The 23911-nt window shown below is 49.9% G+C and overlaps 1 protein-coding gene across 12 annotated transcripts in view; it reads right to left on the reverse strand.

Annotated features, from left to right (window-relative positions):
* Nucleotides 1-23911, reverse strand: part of EPB41 (erythrocyte membrane protein band 4.1) — a 97553-nt gene that overhangs the window by 14793 nt on the left and 58849 nt on the right. For 3 of the 12 annotated variants that reach the window (XR_014269940.1, XM_082493970.1, XM_082493969.1), the window contains exons 7-18: nt 23626-23844; nt 21359-21446; nt 20674-20826; nt 19695-19792; nt 19179-19351; nt 17448-17564; nt 15974-16102; nt 13066-13277; nt 11190-11246; nt 10997-11041; nt 10051-10113; nt 7079-7258 (exon numbers count right to left, since the gene is read on the reverse strand). Coding sequence is in view for 11 of the 12 variants with exons in the window: in XM_082493970.1 (XP_082350096.1) it covers nt 7079-7258; nt 10051-10113; nt 10997-11041; nt 11190-11246; nt 13066-13277; nt 15974-16102; nt 17448-17564; nt 19179-19351; nt 19695-19792; nt 20674-20826; nt 21359-21446; nt 23626-23844 (1534 nt within the window). In the remaining variant the exon portion in view is untranslated. Of the gene's footprint in view, nt 1-7078; nt 7259-10050; nt 10114-10996; nt 11042-11189; nt 11247-13065; nt 13278-14789; nt 14916-15973; nt 16103-17447; nt 17565-19178; nt 19352-19694; nt 19793-20673; nt 20827-21358; nt 21447-23625; nt 23845-23911 lie in introns of all 12 variants that reach the window. The other 9 variants (XM_082493971.1, XM_082493972.1, XM_082493977.1 and 6 more) reach the window with 9 other exon arrangements.

Raw genomic sequence — 23911 nt, forward strand, 5'->3', positions numbered from 1 at the left:
AGAATTCCGCCCTTAAACGGAGCTAGAGCGAATCAAGTCTCCCTGTGCACAGCTCCGGCAGCAGGCACCCCGAAATCCCTTCTTCCAGCGCCGCATCCCGCACGGGCATCAAGGGAGAAGGGAGAAGACCGGGAATCAACCAGCACAGCACCGACACGTGGGAGAGACATCACACACAGGAGAGAGATCTATGAAGCGGAGGAACAAGACCTTACGTGGACTACCACGGGGCACGTCTGTGACTCCCTTTGCAAATGGGAAAAAAGCGGAAGAGCGAGCGGCAGAAGGGCTGGAGCACAGCGGACACATCACTGGGGCGTGGGACGGATGAGGTTTTTGTTCCTGATGAGCTACAGGCTGCCTCTGTCGGCAGAGACGCTATCCCCCCCGATGAATAGAGATAACCGGCCCCTAAACCGCCATAGAAATATAAAGTGTTTGTTCAGTTTCTTTATACTCTGCAGTGGCAATTGTTATATAAATCCCAAAAATGTTCCTGAGCATTCTCAGAATGTAAAGTTTCAAAGTTTTTTTGCTGGTGATAACCAGCCTTATCTCAAGATTAAAAAAAAAAAAAAAAAAGAAAAAAAAAAAAAGAAAGAAAGAAAAAGCGCGCGAGAGAGGGTTTTAATTGAGAAGTGAAAGAACTGAGCTGAAGTGACTAACAGAGCGCATCTCTCGGCGCTCTGGGATAGGACACCCTGAGCGCTGTGTTCAAACGCTGCTCTGGGCAAAGATTTTTAGGACTTTGGATCCTTTGGAAATGATAGACAGAGCTACAGAAACCATGGCTTTGCCAATGCCACCGGTATGGCTTCAAAGGGTCTGTCGTCGGTTCAGCCGGACAGCACGCGGTGACCTCAACGGCGCCCAACGCGGTGCCGCGGCACCTAACCCGGGCGATGGCTTTAGAAATGAAGCGGGTGAGTGTTTAAGCTGCTCTTCTCCAGGAAATATGGACAGAAAATGGATAGAGAGAGAGATCCGGACAACTCCTACCCCTTCCCCCTCCACGCCAGCTTGGGGAGAACGAACAGTCCCTGGTTTTCATCGTGTCCGTTCCAATTTTGGGAAGGAGATTCGGGCGGGGGAATCCCAGCCAGAAGCATCCCCCCCCCCGGCTTCTTCCATCCTGCATCTTCCGCACAGCGCGTGGCACCTCAGCATCCTTCCCCGCCTCTCCCACCTCGCCTCTCCAGGGCCCACCTTCTCGAAACAGTCTTCCTAAACCTCCCTAAATTCTGAGCTCGCCGGAGTTCACGTGCATCCTAAGGCGTATTCCCCAGGACGCAGCCCCGGCCGGCCGCTGCCGAGCAGGGAGGCAGCAGGCAGGCAGCAGGCAGCTCTCCTTCCTTCGCACCACGGTACGCCTGTACAACAACCCAGTGACTTCTTCTACGCTTCCGACCGCTGAAAGAGGAAGACTGTGTATTAAAGGCAGTGTATTAAAAAGGGAAAGAGAAGTTTCCGATGAAAATCAGCGTCCTCACAAAACAAAGTCCTAAAGGCACAAACCGGTGAACTAATCAGAGCGGGTTCCAAGAGTCATCGGAAAGATTCCCGCGAGATTAAAAGGAAGGGTTTTTCACTAGCAAGCTAAGGTTCTGAGACAGGGTTTAGAGAGCCTCGACCTGTACGCTGAAAGCAAGAGAGGCGGCTCGGACGGTCCGTGGTACCCCACGGTCCCTCACATCAGCACACGCCGTATTTGCCTTACGCCTTTTTTCTGCAAGCTTACCCGCTAGCTACCTACCTAACACTGTTCACACCGACACAGATTTATAAAGGGCTATAAATACACGTATTTATATATATTCACACACTTCAGTCCCTGTAATAAAGGTCTACGCCTTTCGCTTCTGTGCTGCCGGAGCAGCTGCCAACACCGATGGGCACTGATGGCTCTTCCCAGAAGTGATTGTGTCTACACCAATCCTCCAGAGAAAGCAACAGAAAGCAGATTACCACCGAAAGGAGAAGCGGTTGGCTCAGCTCAGTCCCATAATTACTATATACAGAAAAGAAACCCCTTAGACACAAAGTCCCACCTTCCCTCCAGCTTCGCAAACCAGTTCGGCAACTCATCCCGGAGCCGACGCAGCTCAACCGGGGATACTGGGATAAACAGGAGCATCATCCAGACATTTACATTTGTAGGCAATACACGACAAGCGGCATGCAAGGGTTTTGTTAGAGAAGTCAAAACAATCGATGGCTTTAACATTAGAAGCGTGTCCCGACGTGGCCAAGTCAACATGCTACCGGAGGAGACGTACCTAACAGCAGGTTACTCCGTTCCCGTGACCTAAGCGAACATGCGTCAGTTAGTTCAACGCAAATTTAAAAAAAAAAAAAACCAACAAAACCGCATCCGAAGCGCACCAAGACCAGCAGATTCAGAAAACAAAATGATTCATCTACGTTTACAATAAATATTTCCTTGCAAAGGGTTTTCTCCCGTAAGACGATGTGTTTTCTCGGAAAGGAGGACAGCGGTGCGGCCAGGGAAGCTGCGGTGGCTTTGCAAAAGGCTTCCCCCATCCCCGCCCCCCCCCCAGCCCCGAAAACGGCAAGCTGCCCGTCCCCGTCTCTAAGTTAACACTAACAGTTGCATTGATAATCAACGCTTTTTATTGAAATGCCGATCTCAGTTTCCTAGAAAAGGAGTGGTTATGGATCAGATTCGGCAGATGGCTGCAGAGTCTCTTTGGGATCAGTACCGAACGTTCTTCAGCTTGTGAACGCTCACGTTTTACACAACAAGCTTAAAAGCAAGTCTTCAGCAATTCCTACGGGAAGCCCACAGGGGCTGAAGAAGCAAACGTCTCCTCCCACGGATTTACGCTCCCCGTCTGCCCTCTCACAGCAATCGGGACCACGGTTCAGAGAATTGGCTTTTGCACGCTAGGAAACTTCAGAAGGGACCTGGCAATCCATGACCACTCCTGCCAGGTCCCGGATCACAGCTACGCAACGACACACAGCGGCACGAACACGACAGTCGCGGGACGTCCCTCCCCGGGACAGCGAACTACGGAGATCAAAGACCAGGACACGGAAGATGCAGTGGAGGCTACGGCCAAGAAATTCAGGAGCTTTGGTCTTGAGGTTTCAACGTGACCCTGTTGCCGCTCAGAGAAAGAGCAGCCACCAAACAGTCAGCGCTACGACCAGGAGAAAGGACATCATAAAGGGAACACGCGGAGAAGGAAAAATGCTAGAGTACAGCTGACACTTTTTGAGTGATTTCTGCTCTTCAGGAATTGAAATAGAAACCTTTGGAAGAGTTTCTTCACTTGCTTGCCGGGGAAAGGCTGTCTCAGTAGGTATCTCCTGCTTTTTTAGTTTGTCTTCATCCTGTACTAACAGAGGACGCTCCTGTGTCTGCTTTCGTGGTAGAAGATCAAGAAAGACAGAGAGAGATGAACAAAAATGACAGATGGAAAGTGTCCAAAATGATACTTGGAGGTGTGCAAAGCCTTAGGACAGCCTTCCTCTCAACGGAAAAATAAACTACGCTGGAGAGCAGAGCCGCTGGTGGCTTGGGTCCCACCAGCCTCAGAGCTACAAAATCCCGTTCTCTCTGCAGAGCTCATCAACATCTGGATCAGGATCGTGCGCGTTTCGTCACAAATCTCTGGATGACGACCACGCGTGTTTCGCACCTGCCCTCCCAGGAAAGCGAGCGCTCAAAACCTACCGAAGCGTTTTGGAATTGGAACGGTTGGGAAAAGGAGTTTGAGGCATTAGAAATAGAAATGGCGTAGTACAAAACGTGGTCTTTGACATCTTCCTATTCTACGGCGCCCTTAAAAAACAGCGCCTGTTAAATAGCGTTGAACATCCAGACTGCAGTGCAGATACAAAATGCTTTGTCAAAGTTCTGACGACAGTATCAAAATTTCAATTGTTTCGAAAATTCTACTGCAACAAGTGAAAAACTGTCATGTCTTAGAAACCCCGAGCGCGGACCAGGCGGGACGGCAGCAGGAGCTCTGCGAGCTCCTTCGATTTTCCACCGCATTTGAGCACTTTTCGTTTCCGGAGTCTAAAGGATGTAAAAAAAAAACCAAAAAAAAAACCCAAAAAACCAGACCGAGTAAATCACCCACGTAGGATCATGCAAAGGCTCTAGCGCTTTCGTTGAATGGAGAAAAAGATTGTGGGAGACGTTGCTGTTTAGTAGCTCTCCATCCTTTCAGTTTGCCAGACCTGGTGAAACCCAAGCGCACCTAGGAGAGGAAGAACTTGGCTCGGAGCTCTCTCAGTTGAGCTAGCCGCCTCTGATCAGTGCGGTATTTTGGGACCGGTTCTTTGCACACCCCTAAGTGATGAGTATTGGGGAGAAAGTAGCTGGGAGACTGGGCAGCGAAAGAAAATATAAAATGCAAGAGTAACATGATCATTAAAATAAACAAACAAACAAACAAAAAAAACACGGAAAGAAAGACAACATAAAAAGAACAGGGTACAGTTAAACTTTCATAATTGCTTTTCTCTCCGAATACACGGTTACATCTTTTCATGCAGCTTTTTCGAACCAGCCATGCACCAAAATAAGCAAAAATCGAAAGCTGCAAAAGCTGCAGCAGTGCAAAAGTCCTCTCGGTGTGAGTTACGAAACTACTTGGTGTAGCCAAAAGAAAAAAAAAAAAAAAAACCAAAAAAAAACCAAAAAAACCAACGTTATCCAGCGGCTGCTGTTGAGTTTTCGCTTGGTGCCATTGCAAGAGCAAAAGTCTGGTTCAGAAGCACATCCCAGAACAGCAGCTTTACCTCAAGCCTACCAACCTGTCTCTCAGAAGATAGGAGAGGGACTTTCTTGACCTGGACACACAAAGCGTGTTAAGGTTCAGTTGTTTTGAAATAAAACATATCGGTACAGCAGAAAAGCAGAAAAGAACACCCTCCGGCCACTACGGCGGGGTGAAGATACCACCGGGAACGGGAGGAACGGGATTGCTTTGCAGCGTGATTTACCATCCTCAAAAAACGTGCGGGAGAAGGCAAAAGCCCCCCCCTCCCCCCCCCCAGTAGGTGCCTCTCAAAGATGCATTTCTGGAAGGTCACAGCAGAACGTGTCCACCTTCACCTCAGAGCACGACCGCTTCAGAGAGGATCGGATTAAGAGGGAATTTCCAGAAATGCAAACCCGGGGCTGACACCAACCCTCACGTCGCTGTGGACCGCTGCAGCCTCAGATGGGGAAAGCCACCACCATCCAGTTATCGTGAACAGCAGTCCCCCTCCTCCCAGACCCCACAAGGCGGTCACCTGGCAAGAGATTCTTCATAATAACCAAGAACATCGTTCTTGAACCGCAGTTGTGGAGCTGGAGAGGCCCTGCTCTATCCCACCCGCTCACCCATAAACCCACACGGCACCGTGGGCAGAGCTCTGCATCGCTCTGCTGCCCAAATTCCTGCCGAATCCACTCAGCAACCACAGAGGAAAGCCCATCCACATGTTAACCAGGCTAATTCCAAGGAAAACGATCAACCCTCATTAGTTCATTTTGGGAGTTTTGTTTTTCTAGTGGGGAAAAAAAGCCCCATAATTGCCATGGCTTTTCTCTACCCTTTGAGGAGTCTGTAGTAAAGTTGGGCGTTAAAAGAAACCTTTGTACCTGTTCTGATAACCCTCCATCCACTGCATGATTGTTTCTGTTTAAAAAGTTCTCTCTCTTGGAATGGTTTGAAGATTAAATCATAGAATCACAGAATGGTTTAGGATGGAAGGGACCTTAAAGACCATCCAGTTCCACCCCCCTGCCCTGGGCAGGGACACCTCCCCCCAGCCCAGGTTGCTCCAAGCCCCGTCCAACCCGGCCTTGAACACCTCCAGGGATGGGGCAGCCACAGCTTCTCGGGGCACCCTGCGCCAGGGGCTCAGCACCCTCACAGGAAAGAACTTCTTCCTGATATCTCATCTAAATCTCCCCTCTTCCACTTTGAAGCCATTCCCCCTCGTCCCATCACTCCATGCCCTTGTAAGAAGTCCCTCCCCAGCTCTGCTGGAGCCCCTTTAGGCACTGGAAGGGGCTCTGAGGTCTCCCCGGAGCCTTCTCTTCTCCAGGCTGACCCCCCCCACCTCTCTCAGGCGAGCTGGGGGCAGGAAGGCAGAAGCTAGGCTCACACCAGGAGAGACTCTGCCACTGCCACCACTATAGCCAGGATGTAATTTTTCAGTTGTAATGAAAAATTGCATTTCTCATTTAAGAGACCGATTATCACGGGCTCTAACTCCAGTTTTACTCGCAAGCTTCAAATCTGAGCCAGGGAACGCCGGGGTTAAAGGCAGAAGCTGCCTGTTACCCAAGAATAAACCAGTCGGCAGACAGGTCTCTGCTGCTCCAACTTGGTTTCTTTGCAAAATTACCTTTTTAAGGAAATTAGAAGGGAAACCGTGAAGGTACGTGGCTACTAACATACAGACGCTGTTCCCGTAAGGAGAAAGATTCCCGTCACGTATGAACAGCTCTGCTGTAGCCACCTGAGGAGTCTTCTTGAAGCCTCCAGGGCAGATCAGCACCTGCAGATCCTAATGCAAGACTAAACCCAATGACATACTGGATTAACTGGAGAATGCAGCGACTCTTGAAAAAACCTGACACCGTCCTAGTGCTCCTCCACTGGATTACCTGCAATATTATCTCAGAAGTAAAAGTTCCCTTCAATTTACATATTTGGGTTTTTTTTTTTTGGGGGGGGTGGTGGTTCCACATTTTGGGGAGACGCATTCCCCGGCACCGGGAATACGCCAGTCCCCAAAACAGCCACGTGAAGTGAAGTCTAACATCACGGATGACAGCAACGCTTGGAGAAACAGCATCAAAACCAGTTGAAGAATTCCTACATTATTTTCTACCAAAAAAAAAAAAAAAAAAATCACATTTTTACGATACTACGACTAAAGCACCAATTCTCTCAGAGACCATTATATATTTTACCATCAATATTAACTACTAAAATTCAATATAACTAAAAACTACGGGGAGCTGAGGCTGAACCCCAGGTTGCAAAGCTGTGCCACCGAACAACGCAGTGCACCCACACCCACGCGCTGCCGAGGTACTCACTCCATCCGCTCCCGTGGGAATCTGCCCGTTGACGTTGAGGGTTCGGAAAGGGGAGTGAGCGGACAAACGTTTGTCCCATTCACTCGGCCGAGGCTCCGGGACGGACTCCATAAAGTTCTTCTTCAGCTCACTGATGTTGGCGTGATGCTTCTTTATTTCTTCTTGGGTCTTATCTAGATCCTATTAGTAAAAGGACAGGATAAATGAAGAGCCGCGGAGACGACCCTGCGCTTGCCTAGGCTGCCGCATAGCAAAGCTGCGCTCAGCGGAGTTGTTGCCGACTTCCATCAATTGTGCTCACACTGCAAACACACAAAGGGAACGTCCTCCCTCCTCTTTCCTCTTGTATTTAATTGGGATAAACTGCCATCGGCACGGAGCGGAGTCTCCTCCAGGAGCGGGGGGACGTGCCATCGGTTCATCTCAAGCTACAGCGAAAGAGATGACAGCGGAGGTGGCATCTCACGGGCTTTCCCCACGTGGCGTTTTTATAAGTCGCAAGACTATGTTTGTTTGGGTAATTTAATTTATTGCCTTTCAACCGGGTGGGTTTGCTCTCTTTTCCCTCTGCTAGCCTGACTATTCGCGGGTATAAATGCAATTAATGCTTAAGAAAGTGTTTTCCCCATTTTATTTATTCTCTTCATACCTATTCTCTTCCATCCTACGGGGAATTATCTCTGGTCCCAGAATATCCCCATGACCTTTTTTCCCCTCCCTCTCATCTCAGCCCTCCAGGAGCTACCGCAGGAGGTTTTAGACTTCTGCCATGAAGATGAGATGACAGCCCTCTAAAAATCAAACCGAGAATTTACTTTATGCCCGATCAATCCAGAAACTCCCGCTAAAACACTTCATCTGGAAAAAAAACCCACCCAGATGTCTGCCCTGCGATGCCGGTTTACAGCATAAACGCACAGACTTCAAGACGAGTCAGCTCTCTTCAGCTTGTTTAAAAATAGCTTTTCCTTTGCAAGCAAACCAGAGTTTGGTGAGAGCAAAAGCTTTCGCATAAAGGAGGCTTAAGCCAAACAACAACTTTTCTGGAGAGTGCCAAAAAGCAGCAAGCCTCACCCGTTAGAAAGGGGGAAACTAAGGTCAGTAAAAGCCTCACTGGGAAACTTCACTATTTCTGTGCTTTCGGTTGGTACTCAGCCCATCGATTTTAGAAGACGGGAGAGCGAACGCATCCCCTAAAGGAGGCGTCATCCCCCCAAAATCCGTGTGTCCCCGCGGCTTCCCCAGGACACATCGCCCTCCCTCCGCAGGGCTATAGCCCCAAATGCCTCGTTAACAACATTCGCTCTTTTGGGCACCGTTCTGGGAGGGGGAAAAAAAAACCAATTTAGGCATCCGTCCTGGATGAAAGCACAAGGCAAGTGCCTGCTAGTTAGGGGGGGAGGGGGAAAAAAAAAAAAAAAAAAAAAATAAAAGCACAAATACGTCTGTGGAGGACTCCAGGGGAAAGCCCTCCCCGGATCCAGGAGCCCTACAGCTGCTCCTGGTTTAGAGAAGAGAGAAGGACCACCGTGGCTGTCCACCACTGCGCAAGGGCTGGTCCCGGGGGGGTCTGCAGAGAAGCCAAAGCCACCAGGAGCTACGTGGAGGCACAACGGGTCTTGAAAGCATCTGGAGGGACAAGCTCGCTAGGCGTGATGGCTTCTCCTGCCGTTCCGCCCTTTTTGTACGAACACGGAGCCGCGGGTTATCCAGCAGGGAGCGTTAAACGGCTTTCAATAAAATCAAGCGGCAGCTTGGGGAGTACGAGGTCTGCTGGAAAAAATAGCCTGATCTGCCAAACGCACGGATTAAATAAAAAATAAACAAATCAAAGGAATAAAAGGAGTGAGCTGTTGGGGTCAGCCCTTTTCTAGGGGAGGGCTGGAGAACCGGCGGGGCGGGTGGGGGGGTGGGGGAACGGGCCGGGCGGCAGAGCCAAGTATTGCACTAACGGGAAAAAAGGGGTTTAGAAGCGATGAAAAAGCTCTGGTTGGGGTTGGGGAGATGGAGACGTTCGAGTTGGGCGGAAGAAAGCGACAGGCAGAGTCGTCGCAGCGCTGCGGGGGGGGGGGGGCTGTCGAACCCTGCCTGTCGTGCCGCAGACCCTTCGCTCAGGGCTGAAAGCTCGAAGTTGGAGCAGTCCAAAAAAAAAAAAAAAAAAAAAAAATTAAAAAAAAAAAAAAAAAAAAAACCAACAAAACAACACCCCAAAGCTGCAAAAATTTTAAAATTGAAATCAGGAGAAGGCAATTAGTACACTTCAACTTCCAAGAGATACCAAGAGGGAAACCCTAGCGGCTGCTGGTGCTGCAAGTTTGAGTAGAAACAGGTAACACAGAGTATCAGAAGCCACAAAACGTCTTCCGTTAACACAACGTCTTAAAACCACTAAAATATACGATTGGCGCGGTCTGTTCGGAGACCGTGTTCGGGCGAAACCCAGTGCGAAGGGCTCCCAAAGCCGAAGGGAACAGCCGGAACGTGGAGGGACGAAACGGCTTTTCGCAAACCACCCACGGCCGTGGAGGCGACGATTCCACCCGCGGCTTCTCCTGAATTTTGTGATTTCACATACTGTCTTTTCCCCCGGGAAAATAATTTATTCCAAGCGAGGAGAAACTTGTAAATGACCCCCCCCCCCATCCCCCGGTTCATACCGCTGTGGGCACCCAGCGGGTCCCAGAGCAGACCTGAGCTCTGCCAATCATATATTTTGGGTAAGTATGAGAGAATGAAAGTCAGAAGAGGTAGAAGGAAGGATGCCTGCACATCGTCATGTTTACTGTTACCATGCAAAAGCGTATTTAAAAAAAAAAAACAAAAAAGAAAAAAACAAAAAACAAAAAAGAAAGGCCTTTCATGCAACGGCATGCAAAAACAAAGGCAGCAGCGGAAGAGGAAGAAAAAAGTTCAGCGCAGATGCAGAAGGTCTAGGCAAACGCAACTGAAAAAAGCTTCGAGTTCATACAAACCTCCAACATTAAATTGCTATGCCTGATATAAATGTTTTCACCATCTAGCCTCTTTGATCTCTTCTGTGAAAATGAAAGAAAAGGGGGAAACACAACAAAACAAGGAAAAAAAAAAAAAAAAAAGGAAAAAGGAAAAAAGAAAAGCACAAAAAATTAAAAAGTTGTTCTTGCGGGATCGACAAATCGGCAAATTAAAAAAGTTAACGTAAGGTTGGGAGCGCAGCGCTGGGCCAGCGTGGGGTGGGGACCCAGCCGCGGGGACGCCGGCGCGGGGCCCCCACCGGGAAATGGGGGTTCTTGCTGATGGAGAATGGGGCGATGCAATGAGCCCTTTAAAGAGACAGCTCCCAGGGGACCACCGGCTTTTGCCTCGATTTATATCGCTCCGTTTTCTGCGGAAGCCTTACACCAAGTCACAACTTCCCATCCCGGGTGGCGATGGGCGCCCGCCCCGGTGCTGCCCGGTGGCACCTTTACGAGGTCTCAGCACACACAGTGACTGCGTCTTAACCACCTCTCCCACCCTGGCTATCTCCCCTAATACTCAAGCACTACCAAAAAAAGCATTATATAGATATATTTTTTTTTTTTTTTTTGGTTTGCATTTCCTGGAACGCCCGCTATAGAGTTTTCTTTGGTTTCTAACTAAATTACGTTACGGAGAAGCAGGGATAAATTTTATAAGTCAAACCGAGTGTGTTCCTCTCGCACATTCAACATGCAGAATTTTAGCAATCAGACTGCCTACGGGACAAAAAGCTGTTCATTTTGAAATCAAATATTTGATAGTTGCAGTTGGAAAAAAAAAAAAAACCAACAAAAAAACACCAAACCAAAATCCCCAACCCAAAGCACTGGAAGAAACTGGAGCACTGTCTTTTTAAACAGGTTACAGATGCATGAATGAGATGGCAAATTTGTTCGGTGAAAGTGTAAAAGGGCTAACCTTCCTCATTCTTATCAGTTCTTCCTCTTTTTCTGCAGGCTGCTGCTGTGGGGCAGTGATAAAAAAAAAAAAAAAAAAAAAAAGAAGAAAAAAAAAAAAGTTGTTGGTTCATTTAACTATGTTGAACCTCACTGTTTAACCTTAAAAAAAAAAAAAAATACGTGAGCAACCTAACTGAATTATTGGCACAAACCTGGGGCTGGTCACCATTCGTGGTGGGTACTGTGACCTCACTGTGCGTTTTCCTCACCTACATTTAAGAAATAAATCGGTAAAAACATTTCTTGTTAGTGGACTTGTTTCAAGAGACCGTTTAGTTTCAAAACACAGCGGCATCTAAGTTGGTTTCGAAAACAGGGGGTGAACATGCACAAACCAACATGCAGTCCTCCGGCGAGAGTTAATGACAGTCGGTTAGTTAACGGCACACGGACAATAATTCCTTCAGCTTGAGAATTATTTGGGTTCGAAACCAGTGCTCTCTCGCGCTTCTGAAGACGGGCTTCCCACTTGCGTTAGCTTTGCCAGGCAACGTTTCGGAATCTCCTTCGCAGCCGGATCTCCCAGTGAAATCCGTACCGAAAGCGAGACGCTCAAATTAACACGCGCCTTCTCAGAGACAGAAAGTTGGTTTTGCGCAGGTATCGTGTTCACGGGGTCAGTAAGAAGAGACCTATCTACAAAATCAAGCCTAACATCACGAATCAAGTTCTTTACTGTGCGTAAGTAGAGAGCCAAGATTGTCTTAAGGCTTGGAAGAAAGTATTTTAGGGAAATTGGATTGCCAAACACTTCGAAGGCAAAAGCATCGGTGGGCGTTCAAAGAAGCGATGCGGCTATATATGAGAAACGGGGTAAATTTGGCACGTTCAAATCCACAATTTCCTCCCACATCTACATTTAAAGACAAAAAAAAAAAAAAAAATCCAATGTTTAAGCATTTAGGAAAAAAAAAAAAACCCTGTAATAAGTGAGATGGGAGGAATAAAATAAACTTTTTTCAGCTGAGCGCTAGGGAGGGCGAGCAGCCGCGCAGGAACAGCACCACAGGAACTGTGTGCCGCGATGCGCACCCCAACGTGCCATCCTGAAGGTCTCTTCTGCGTTTTCTTTGAAAAAGTACAGGTCACGGAGGCCACAAATTCTTTTTAAAGCAACTGTCCTATCTTCACCTTCATTTCCCAACCTTAATTAATAGTGATCTCCCCTTGGAGTATGTCATACAAGACCCACTGCGTGATGTGTTATAGCAAAAACGGGGCTCCAGTAATGCCGAGAAGAGCTCAATACGCGGAGTAATGTGAAAATTGTGTCTCGAGACATACACCTCTGCTGCCGCGCTGCAAGGGTTCAGCCAGTAAGATCTGCACGCTATTAAGGGCACTGTAATACAAACAGTAATTTTTCACGTTCTTTTCAGTTATGAGAAATACACACACAGACCCGCACCAGCGGAGGTCTCAGACATTGGTGGAAAGCTCTAATAATGCTTAAAAAAAATGTCATTTAAACAACAGAACCCCCAAGGTCTCAACAGTGCCGGTTCACAGCTAAAGTTTTAGTCCGGTTTGCAGAAGCGTATTAACAGCTCTCCCAGAGAAAGCCTATCAACGTAAAAAACATTTGCATTGAGATGCCGGGCTGCGGAGCAGACGCCTATCACTGGTTTCACTGGAATTGCTCCTGCTGTCGTACCAGGAATCAGCAGAGACAGCTTAGCAATGGCTGAGCTCTAAATTCAATTACCGTGAACTCGTGTGCAATTCTTGCCAGCTTTTTTTAACCGTATATCAGGTAAGTGGCATTTACTTTGACTGCGACCACCAAAACCCAGCCGCCCCGGACCTCCTCCTTCCTCGCACCCCGGAGGCTCAGGGCTGGGATTTCCCGGGGATGCGGACCCCCGTACCTCATCCCACCCGACGCCCGGGAGAGGAACAAACCCCTCGCTGCCGGGCAGGGGAAGGTGCACAGAGCTGCTGCTGCTCCGGTGGGGAGGGGGGGGGTGTTCCGGAGCCGATGCTCCAGCCCGGCACAAGCGCAGCCTCTTCCGAAGAGGTCTGACATACCTTTGATGCATCGGTTGCCTCCGGCTTGGCTTTCTCCGCTGGAATTTCTTCACGCCTCACGTCAGGTTTTGCCGGTTCCTTTTCTACTTTAGAGGCAGCGACCACGTCCTTGGCATCGGGCTTAGGTGGGACTGGCTCTGCGGCGTGGCTCTGAGCGATGGCCGGGGCAGAGGTGGGACGGGGACTCCTCTCCGGGGTTATCACGGCCACTGCTGAGGACGGAGGAGAGACAGACAGGGACAAGGTTGAGAGCAGGCAACATTTGGAAAGCACCGGGCAAAGCCTTTGGGAATTACAGTGCTGTCGTTTAAAAAGAAAGGGAGGAGGAGGGAAAAAAAGGGAAAAGAAATAAAGATGTTGAGCGAAGCAGCTTGTGCGTTTAGTACGGGAAAGTTGAGATTATTCTCCTTATGGTTTAAATAAAATAAAACAAAACCCCACAACAGATGGTTTACAAAAAGCAAGCTTGCACTCTGCAGAGAAGCCACACCAGAAAGGCGAACTTTTTGACACTGTGCCATCCATTTCTGGGTCCTTCGCACACAGCAGACACAGAAGTCCCCCCCAGCGCAGCCGTTAAAACAGAAACACTCAGAGCTGCGGTGAGTTCTCGACTCATTGGCATCTCCTCAACCGGCAACGGATGGTTTCTGGAAGGGCAACACAGGCTCTCCCCCCGCCATCTCCCCAATCTTTTCAGCAATTCAGACCGAAAAAACCCCTACTCGACAAGCATTGCTCTATAAAACTTTAGAGCAACTTCCAGGTGGGTTTCAAAGCAAGCCGGGGCTGCGCGTCCGACGTGGGTATCTCCTGCTGCAGCCCGAGGCACCGCCGCGAGAAGATACCCAGCATCTCCAGGTCGGTGACAGTGCAGAAATGAAGAGCATGCTGCCAAAAAGCATCTTTCCAGAGGACGACAGTCTTAAAATACAAGCACTAGGTACACACAAAATCAACTGCCTACTCTTTCCTTCCATCCCTCGTCTCCCCAGGCAGTTCCCCAGCCCCCAAAAACCCGACACCTCCGAAATATTCGAGCCAATGCCGTGCGACAAAGCCAGCCCCAATTAGTTCACTGTGGGTTTTATGGCCGTTCCACTAAAAATACACCTCGTCACCCGAAAGAATGTCTTTGAGGTGGTCTCATATTCCTACAGTCACGGTTTACGCAGCAAGGGTGACGCTGTGCGACCCACCCCGGCCAACGCTGGGTTACCAGTGTCCAGCCAGCCCGTCAAAGCCACTAGAAAATTTGGCGTTAAAAAAAGAAATTGCCATTTTAAGTAACTCCTTAGTAAGAATTCTTGTTTCACCCGAAAGATAACTCATCTGTGTGTATAAAACATGTAGAGGATAAAGTATCCATGTGGCCAAGAACATACAAAAAGAACCTCATTTTTCAAAGACTGAAATCACGCTTTTAAGACAAACTCCCAGACACCACATCTTGCTGAAAATCCACCCAAAAACCCGCAAACCACCAGCGCCACCTCTGTTATCTCTCCCCCTCCCCCCCCTCCCCCTTCAGCACGGCAGTTCATTTCTGTGAGCCAGACGTTGTGTGTTATCCTTTCGCAAGGACAATGGGTGCCGCGTCCCGGTGTGATTTATGGCACGGAAGCGGTGACAGCCGCCGGGGAGGTTGTACAGAGGGACGGTGGGACGGCAGGGACAGCCGGGATTAGGAGGATGCCGGGTGTGCAAAGCCATCGTGGTGGTACCTGACTCCTTCGGGATCGGCTCTAGTTCTCTCATCACCACCATTTTTTCTTCCTCCTCCTCCTCCTCCTCCTCCTCCTCCTCTTCTTCAACTGGGCTTATCTCAACATTGCCAAGAGCACGTTTGGCTAAAAAAGTTATGGATGTGTTAAAACGCCGCCTCGAAGATGAAGTAGCAAAGGAAACACCGCCCGCAGTAAATCCGCAGGGCCACCTCTCCTGCCGCTCTCTCAGAGCTTCAGAGCACCAAGTCACGCAGCAAAACCAACAACGGACACCAAGCTCTTCCCTTGCCATTCAACGGCGAGTTCTGCACTGTCCAGAACTGCTTTATTTTAGTTACGTTTTCTTGACCTGTGGCTATTTTGACACCCGACCATTTAAACACAGTAAAAAACACCGCTCCAGAATACGAGATTTAAAATCATCGTCACCCCGGCCAAGAAGACGGCCCTAACAGGGAACAAAAGCGTCCGGAGGAGGAAAAAGCGCAAGAGGTGACTGAGAAGAAGGGGCAGCTGCAGAGGAGACCCCAGGACGTGCTCGGCTCTGACACCGCCTGATGTGCCGTCCCATGGCATATCCTCCAGTGTAAGCGCCGGGGCCGGTTTAGCGTTTTTCACAATAATCAAGCAAATAGGTGAAGTTCCCAGTTACCTCCACGGCTTCAATCTCTTCTTCCTGCAATGACTAACCGACTCCGCTTTTAATTACGCTTAGGGTGGATACTTCTGCAGCCGTGAAGTTGCTCTGAAACCCCTCCCCAGCGAGAGAAGCAGCAGGCAAAGAAATAAAGCAGAGTGTAGGTGACCTCCAGCAGTCCCGGAGCACACAACCTGATTTTCAGGCACCGCACGTTCCTAAAGCTCAGGGGAACGAACTTTACAAGAAGGGACAGTCGCAGAGGGGGGGGTTAGGAGGCCACTGCACACTCAGGTCAACACGCAGGCACGCAGCCAAGCCACGGCACGGCGCCTCCTCGTCTCACCCAAGGGGCGCACGCCGATAAAAGCAGCGCTCGCGTATTACAGCGCACTCGCAAAGCCGGGTGTGATTTTAACGGCAACGAACACCACCGCAAACGATGCAACCTCTGTCCTACAGCACTGCATCACTTCAACCCAGCGGGTCCCGGCACGGGCGACGGCGGGAGCCGCACCGATGCCAAACGCCGCTGCGGCTGTACCTGACCGCGTCTGCAACGGCTCCGGTAACTTTGGCTTGGCAACGGGAACCTTAACCACCTCTACCTTCTCCTCCTCCTCTTCCTCCTCTGCAATGGGTTTCATTTCGAAAGTTTCAAGAGCGTGTTTGGCTAGAAAGAGGTTGGCACACGTTAACAGAGCGGTCGGAGAACTGTGCGGACACACGACAGTCGCCGCAGCAGAGGAAAGAGCGAGAGGAGATCCCTCTCTCCAGGGCAGCGGCTGAGAACCGCAGGGAGGTTTTTCAGCCAGGCAGCTTAATAGTCATTTTTTAATCACACAATCCCACATCAGTCTTTCTAGTGCTGCCAGGTCCAGCAGTGTACTGGATGAGAGGGGAAGAGAACACCGCAAGTGAAGGTTTGCGGGCAGGTTGCCCAGGCAGGGACAGGCGGGGACACGCGAAGGGCTCTCCAGCGCGGTACCAGGACGGGCTCTGCCCGCAAAACCTGGGGACACGCAGGTGCTGGCTGGTCAAACCCAGGAAAACACACCCAGGCTCCTCTAGATGAAAAAAACCTATATAAAAATTAGCAGCTTTAATTAAACGTACTTGGGAGTGACCAACTTCCAATTTAAAAACTAAGAGGCAGCTCTCTGTCCCGCCGTCTTAAATGTTAATTCTCCACCTTCTGTTTTTACAGCATCAGGCTTTTCCCTGCCAGGCGATGTTGATTAGCGAGAATTCGAGGCAAGACAGTGGCGGGGAGACAGTCTGCCACGTCACTTTATGAAAGCTTGGTCTAGATTTCATACCAGAAAACCAGCGAGGTCAAAAGCACGCTGTAAAAAAACCCAAAAATCAGGGTGGAAGAAGGGAAGTGCAGCAGTACACAATGCATTTGCGTACAAATTATCTCCAGCCCTAATGCACCGCAGGCATTCGCTATTTAAGCGACAAAGACTGCAAATATTTGACAACACCTCTGCTGTGATATGCTTATTAGTATTCAAATACGCTGTGTACCTACACACCTCTTAAGGGCATTAATATTTATTAACAGTATCTGTCTTAAGAGAAATCCAAGCTACGCAAAATGGGCGGCGTTTCTCAAACCACCAAAAAAACCCAGAAGAGGCTTAAAAAATGCCAAGCAGGTCCCAGGATGAAGAATTTCAGCAGCTTTACAAGAAGTTTCAAGATCAAACTTCAAAGTTTCCTAAACCACATTTACAAAACCAGCCAAATTTAATAAGGACATAGTTCTCAAGTGCCAGCACATCCTAAACTTTTCCCCAACTCCCCGCAGGAATTACAGGCTAACGAGGTGCAAGGTGGAAATTTAACAAGTCTCCCAGAGCCGGGGCTGTCTGTTCTCTGACCGAGAAACTCTTCTTGCAAAGAAACGAAAACAGAAAGCCGCCAGATTTGGGGAAACTTTGAGTTGTCAGGAACAAGCATGTAAAGGATAGGAAAGGCGCTGCAGAGAGTTGTAGCCACCACCACAGCTATACCTGGCTTCTCTCGGATCTGATCCGCGGGTTTTGGTTCGGGAACCTCAACCACCACCACCTCCTCCTGCTTCTCTTCCTCTACGGCTCTGAACTCAACTTTTTGAGTCGCACGTTTAGCTGAAGAAACGGGGCACATGTTAACAACTGCCCACACAGCAGATGGAAATAGGCTGCAGACTTCAAGGGGGACAGAAGCGTTACGTTCACAGGCTGCTCTTTTCCGAGCTCTGACATTCGGGTGCGGGATTGCAGCGGGGATTTCTCTACTCATCTGGGGTCGTAACAGGTCTACAGGGCATGGCCAAGGGCTGGTCCCCTCGTCTCCGTGCATCCTGCCTGGATAACTTTGCACGCCCGGACTGCCGAGCAAGCAGGTGTTTTGCTTTGCTGCGGAACAGAGCTGAAACCACACAGCCCTTTCCCTCCCGGCTCTGAGGCATGAAGCCCAGGATTGGTGTGCCGCTGAGCCCGGTAAAACCACGGCAGGAACAGGGACAGCCTGGTGGCTGCTGGCCACGGGGTGCTAGGACAGCCCTGCTCCCTCCCGGGTTGCAGAACAACCTCGGGGCTCAAAGCAACGTTGTTCCTGCTCCGTCAGGTGCCCTTGGTGCAAAGGGATGCTCCGATTTCCCCTGGATCCTCTCAGTGCAAAGGGATGCTCCCCTTTGCCCTGCATCCTCTCGGTGCAAAGGGATGCTCCCCTTTGCCCTGCATCCTCTCGGTGCAAAGGGATGCTCCCCTTTGCCCTGCATCCTCTCGGTGCAAAGGGATGCTCCCCTTTGCCCTGCATCCTCTCGGTGCAAAGGGATGCTCCCCTTTGCCCTGCATCCTCTCGGTGCAAAGGGATGCTCCCGTTTGCCCTGCATCCTCTCGGTGCAAAGGGATGCTCCCGTTTGCCCTGCATCCTCTCGGTGCAAAGGGATGCTCCCGTTTGCCCTGCATCCTCTCGGTGCAAAGGGATGCTCCCGTTTGCCCTGCATCCTCTCGGTGCAAAGGGATGCTCCCGTTTGCCCTGCATCCTCTCGGTGCAAAGGGATGCTCCCGTTTGCCCTGCATCCTCTCGGTGCAAAGGGATGCTCCCGTTTGTCCTGGATCCTCTCGGTGCAAAGGGATGCTCCCGTTTGTCCTGGATCCTCTCGGTGCAAAGGGATGCTCCCGTTTGCCCTGCATCCTATTTTTACAAGTACCCCATGATCCAGATCAAGGGAAGCAAACATAGGCACTCGCCCTTCCACGCTCACCCCCTCTAGCCTGCTGCTATCCAGCTCTTTTAAAAATGTCAGGGATGAGCCCACCTGATCAAAACGCCACAAACTTTAACATTAGCATCGTTTCAACAGACACTGAAAAGGTTTCAAACAGTTGTGGCAAAAAATCTCCCCCTCGAGGAAAACAATGCAATTTAAGAGGCTCTATTAAACAAAACAAATGCTAGAATAGCTTAATTCCTGATTTGCTAAAAGGAAAACGCGTTGAGATTGAATGGGGAAATATCTTTACAACGGGAACTTTGCCATAAGCCTTCAGCACCCACCTACATCCTTTTTGTCAGTCAGGTCTTGCTAGTACTACTATCAGTTGGCATTTTATACCCAGGTCTTGGATTAAAGTGAGAAGTTATGTTTTGGGTTGGTTTTTTTTTTAAAGCAGGGAATTTAGGTGGCATTTAAGGACTATTTCAGCATCCTACTGAGTGCAGCCACAGAGGGAGAAGAGGCACCAGACACTCACCTCCGTCGAGGCTCCTGGAGGCTCGCTTACTTGCCGTCCGCTCGAACTGGGGAGCGGGTCGGTCGATCAAGGCACTCGCCTGCCTCGTCTGCGCCTGCGTCCGGCCGCTGTAGCGGAACTTGGAGCCCAGCGCCAGGAACCTGCTCTTCGGGATGGCCTCGGTGGAAGTCAGCCTGAAAACCACACGCACGAATGTAAAAATCATACCTCCAGATGCAGGAAGCGGCAGGTAAAGAGAAATTAAAATACAAATTAAAGAAGTCGCTTGCATACGCTCGACTAGCAAAACAACACGCGCTGACAATAAGCCCCACATCTAGGTAAAACCTTGGTCTTAGGCATATCACGAAGTGGAAGCTGCCTAGAAATTTATTGCAATATAAACACTTAATGTCTCTGCAACCACTTCACTCTGATTTCTGCGAAACCCTAAAGGACACTGAAGGAGGGCTCATATTCAGCAGCGAACCTAAAGCAGTAGTTATTCGAGGCGAGCCTACCGTTTAGAAAACCCACCTGAAAAACGTGTGATGTTCAACACATACTTTCCACAGCTTCTTTGCTGCCCGGTAACTTGGTAGCTTGAACCCAATTGTACTTTCATACTGTTCTTGCTGCGGAAAATATAAGTTATTTAGGTATAGCAAGAAATAAACGTGGCAGGACTCCAGTTCCCAGCCCACCGACCAGTTCTATTCCGGCACAAACTGCTGGTCCAGCCCGAGAGCAACCGAACTCCGCGCAGGAGGAGCTCGGGTCTAAGAAAAGACAGGGCTTGCTCCACAACGCCCCGGCGCATCGCTCAGGAGGTACCGGGATTTCCAGAGGAGCGCGTTGGGCGTTTTGCAGCCATTCAGACTCATTTACCACCCCCCATCACGCTGCCCAGCTGCGGGACGGGGTCGAAAAGTGCCCTCCCTGCAAGGCTGCGTCATGGCAGTCGAAGAGGAGGAGGAAGAAGAGGAGGAATGGGGCAGACCCCCATCGTAGCCTCTCTCCCCATCGTGTTTCCAGCGACCCGGCTGCTCCGGGGACGTCCCCGAGAGGCAGCGTCAGGGCAGCCCCCCCCACACCTCCCGCAGTCTAAGTGAAAAGGGATGTATCTGTAGTTTTTTAATTTTCTTTTTTTTTTTTTTTTTTAAATGAAAGCGAGACAAAGAGCCTTTGTCTTGCCCGCTTTTTAAAAGAGGAACTAGTCCTCTCCCAGTTTCAACTGTGAACTTCCCCCTGCTTCCCCCTGGGTGCCGGGAATACCAGGCAGTGCCGGGAGGTGGTGCTGGATGACACGTCGTTTGAATTGTCACCCGCTGGTCACCAACTTCAGCAAGGCCAGCGGGCTCTACCCCAACTTAACACCGAGCCGAGATCCCGAACCCTATAGAGTATAAAATGCTCGTGCAGAGAAAAGCTTGCGCCCTCCCCCCCACTTCGTCTTAGTGAAGCATACACGCCGGCGGTAATCAGAAGGCAATTAAAGAAGACAGGCAGGACGTACCTCCCCTGGCCGAATCTTAATGAAGAAGCTGCTGCGTTTGTAGGAAATCTTCAGGACTTTGGGCCAAGGGAAGCGGTTGATTCTCAGTTTATCTTTGTAAACAAGAAGGCCACTGGAACAGACTCCCAAAGTGATATCCACTCCTTCCAAGTCCTGGGAAAGCAGACGAGGATTTCAGCAGCGTCAGGGTTACGAGTCTCAGGTCAACGTCTGCCTTGCGAATCACCCCTGTGGTCTCCCCCCAAATCCAGCTCCCCGCGCAGCAGGACCAGGCTCGCTCCTCCATCACGTCCCTCCTTACAGCCTCCTCCCTTCTGCCGCTCTCCCCTGCGATGCACTTTGCCCAAAGGGCCGATCTAGAGCCCGTCCCGTGTTCCCCCGAGCGCAGGGGCTCACCTCGCAGGGTCAGAGCCGTATGTTCTAAGTGCCTCAGAGCAAGGACCTGCCTACACCAGTAGCTTTGCAAAGCCGCCCGTCACATATAAATAATAAGCAATCAGGAAGAATCGCTTCTCTTGCAAGAGCGCTTGAGGCATTTCTGTTCTGTCTCCTTCTGCACCAGTCGCCAGCTGACTTCCTTTACCTTTCTAAAGGAGCCGCCCGAAATAGGTAAGTATTGCTGCTACGAGGGAAGGACAATCACACCACAAAATCCACAGGCAGGTGCACACACGCTGATTCTCACCTTGGCTTGGTGAAGGTCGACTCCATACATCGACAGCTTTTTTGCGTTCTCAAGAAATTCCAGGTCTGCTTGGGCTGGAGTCATGGATCTGGGGGAAGAGAGAAAGGGCTTGGTATTCCCCTAACTGCTGCTTTTAGGAGGGGACAGATCAGACTTCACAAAACCATTTACTCCTTAGATTTTCTTTCGCTTTCAATACAAACAAATTTGTGCCCAGACGACGAATTACTGAATCGCTCCGAACGCACAAATTTGTGCTTTGAGACATCCTCATCAAACAGATGCACCGTATTTCTGCGCAGCTGTGCCGACACCGGAGAAGAAAAGCGAGGAAGCGCAGCGAGGGGTACAAAACCTGATTCGGTGGAAGAAACACCAATTCAACCAAAGGCAGAGGGTGACAGGTACCGTCCTCCCAGACCTCCTGCCTCCGGACACCCCCTTCCCCCATCCCCAACCCAGCTATTGTTCTCCAAAGCGACGGCGAGGACAGCTGAGACCACTCGGCAGCGATTCCTACTGGGGCACACCAGATGAATGAGACGTTTTCTGGGAACAGATGGTACCCCGTCTGCAGGAGGGGCAACACACCACAACTTCGCTTAACAGAAACATCCTGATAACGGAGGCTGTTATCAGCCTCATTGAAGTGCCCTTGTTAATAAGTTTCTGGTGTAAGAGGGCCATCTAACAGCTCTGCCGGGAGAGCGTTGGGCTGTACACATCTCATTTTGTTCCCCACTTTGATGTCTTCCTCACCGAGCGCTCGCGTACGTCTTGTGCGCGGCGTAAACAGAGGTTTTAGTGGTGGGAGACGGGGCAGACAAAGACGACTGCGAGGACAATCCTCTAGGAGAGACCCAGGAGCAGTCGCCATCCCCAACACACGCTTTGTGAACAAAGCAGCCAGAGACGGAGGCGCCGTTCAGCAGAGTTTTCCCACTGAAAAAGCTCTGACAGTTTAACGTTCACAGAATACGGACCAGAAATTACACGGGTGCGTATTGCTTCCTCCCTCCCGCACGCGGGAGCTTAAATATAACTACGACCTGTACCTCGAAGTATCCTTCTAATTAATGAAGCCGTGAATAATTCAGCGACGCGATCTGCCGCTTCTAGCACAGCTAACGGCCTTTGACTTCAAGTCATGAAGCTTGTCAGCGGCCCAGTACTTATTTTCCCTCATTTCCTCTCCTCTCAGCGCAAATGGAAGGGAATCAATTGAAAGCATTGATTTGCGGGGTTGGCGAGGTGTTAATTGTGGCTTTGGTCGCAGCCGGGGGCACGGGGGCCGCCCTCCCCTACTGCACTCAGGTTATTAGTTGCCGTCTCCCTGCGAGAAGGTCTCGTCTTCGCTCCGGTCTCGTTATTAGTGCATCAGCCGGCAGCTTTTCCCAGGTCAAGGAGCTCTGGCTGAAGGCCTTGGGATCACGGAGTGGTTTTATAGGCTTTTTTTTCCCCCCCTTAAAACCCCAAAGTGTAGAAGGATGTAGAAGCCGCTGGCTGGCTGCTGTCACCCAGCGCCTGCCGTCCACGTACTCCAGCATATCTATAAAAATAATCTCAAAATAAGGTGGGGAAGAGGTGCAGTGGCTGTGACCCTTTAATCCGGTACCAGAGGGATCTCCCAGGAGTCCTTCAACCCTACCTGAACAAGAATCATCTGCCCGGGTCATGGCCGCGCTGGGAAACACGAGGAGGACAGCCTAACCGCAGGTCTATAGTTCCTGCATTATCCGGAATAATTCCACGTCATAAAGTGTTACTCATTAAAAGTGGCAGCAGAAAACCCCAAACATGCTGTAGGCTACACAAAGATACAGGATCTGCTCCAACCAGACTGCAAGCAAAAAATTACATAAATCCCAAAGCGAATATATATATATATATATATATATATATATAAAAAAAAAAAAGGACACAGGGCAAAGTTAAAACAAGCAAACTTTGCATTTTCACATGAAATAAAAAACACTTTCACAGCTATACTGTTGAAAAAGAGCAAGACTTTGCAGCTGCTTGCTAAAACAGTTTCCCCTTCACGTAGGAAAAAAGAATTCCAGCTTCTAGAAAGATTTCGTTATAAAGTATTAGATCGTTTTTAAATAGCCAATATTCTCAGTAGCTGAAAACCTTACTGATAAAGCTAAAATCGGTGCAGCAGGAAACCAATAGCAACAAACAGAGATGGGGAAAATACCGGAACGCCCCATTACTTCCGTTATTCCAGGCTGCTGTGCACAAGCCCTCCAGTCGCCGCACCTTACCTGTACGTTTTATGAAGCTCCACGACCTTCTCTTCCAACTCTTTCGTCTGGTTCGGGGCCAACTTAAATTCACTGATATAATCCGGGCCGTGTAGATCAGGATCGTAGTCTCCCAACTCGGACTGGACCGTGTAGGAACCCAGCAGAGCCAAAGTCGCAAAGGAACAGGGCAGCCGCCCCGTAATGATGTCTTGTCTAAGCTGAAGACACAAGTAATACCTGGGCGGGGGGGGAAAAAAGGCAAAATACTACTTACGGAGAGCACAGAGAAACTTCAGAAATTTGC

The sequence above is a fragment of the Vanellus vanellus genome (genome assembly GCF_965231255.1).
Source record: "Vanellus vanellus genome assembly, chromosome: 22".
In the NCBI taxonomy this organism is placed as follows: Eukaryota; Metazoa; Chordata; class Aves; order Charadriiformes; family Charadriidae; genus Vanellus; species Vanellus vanellus.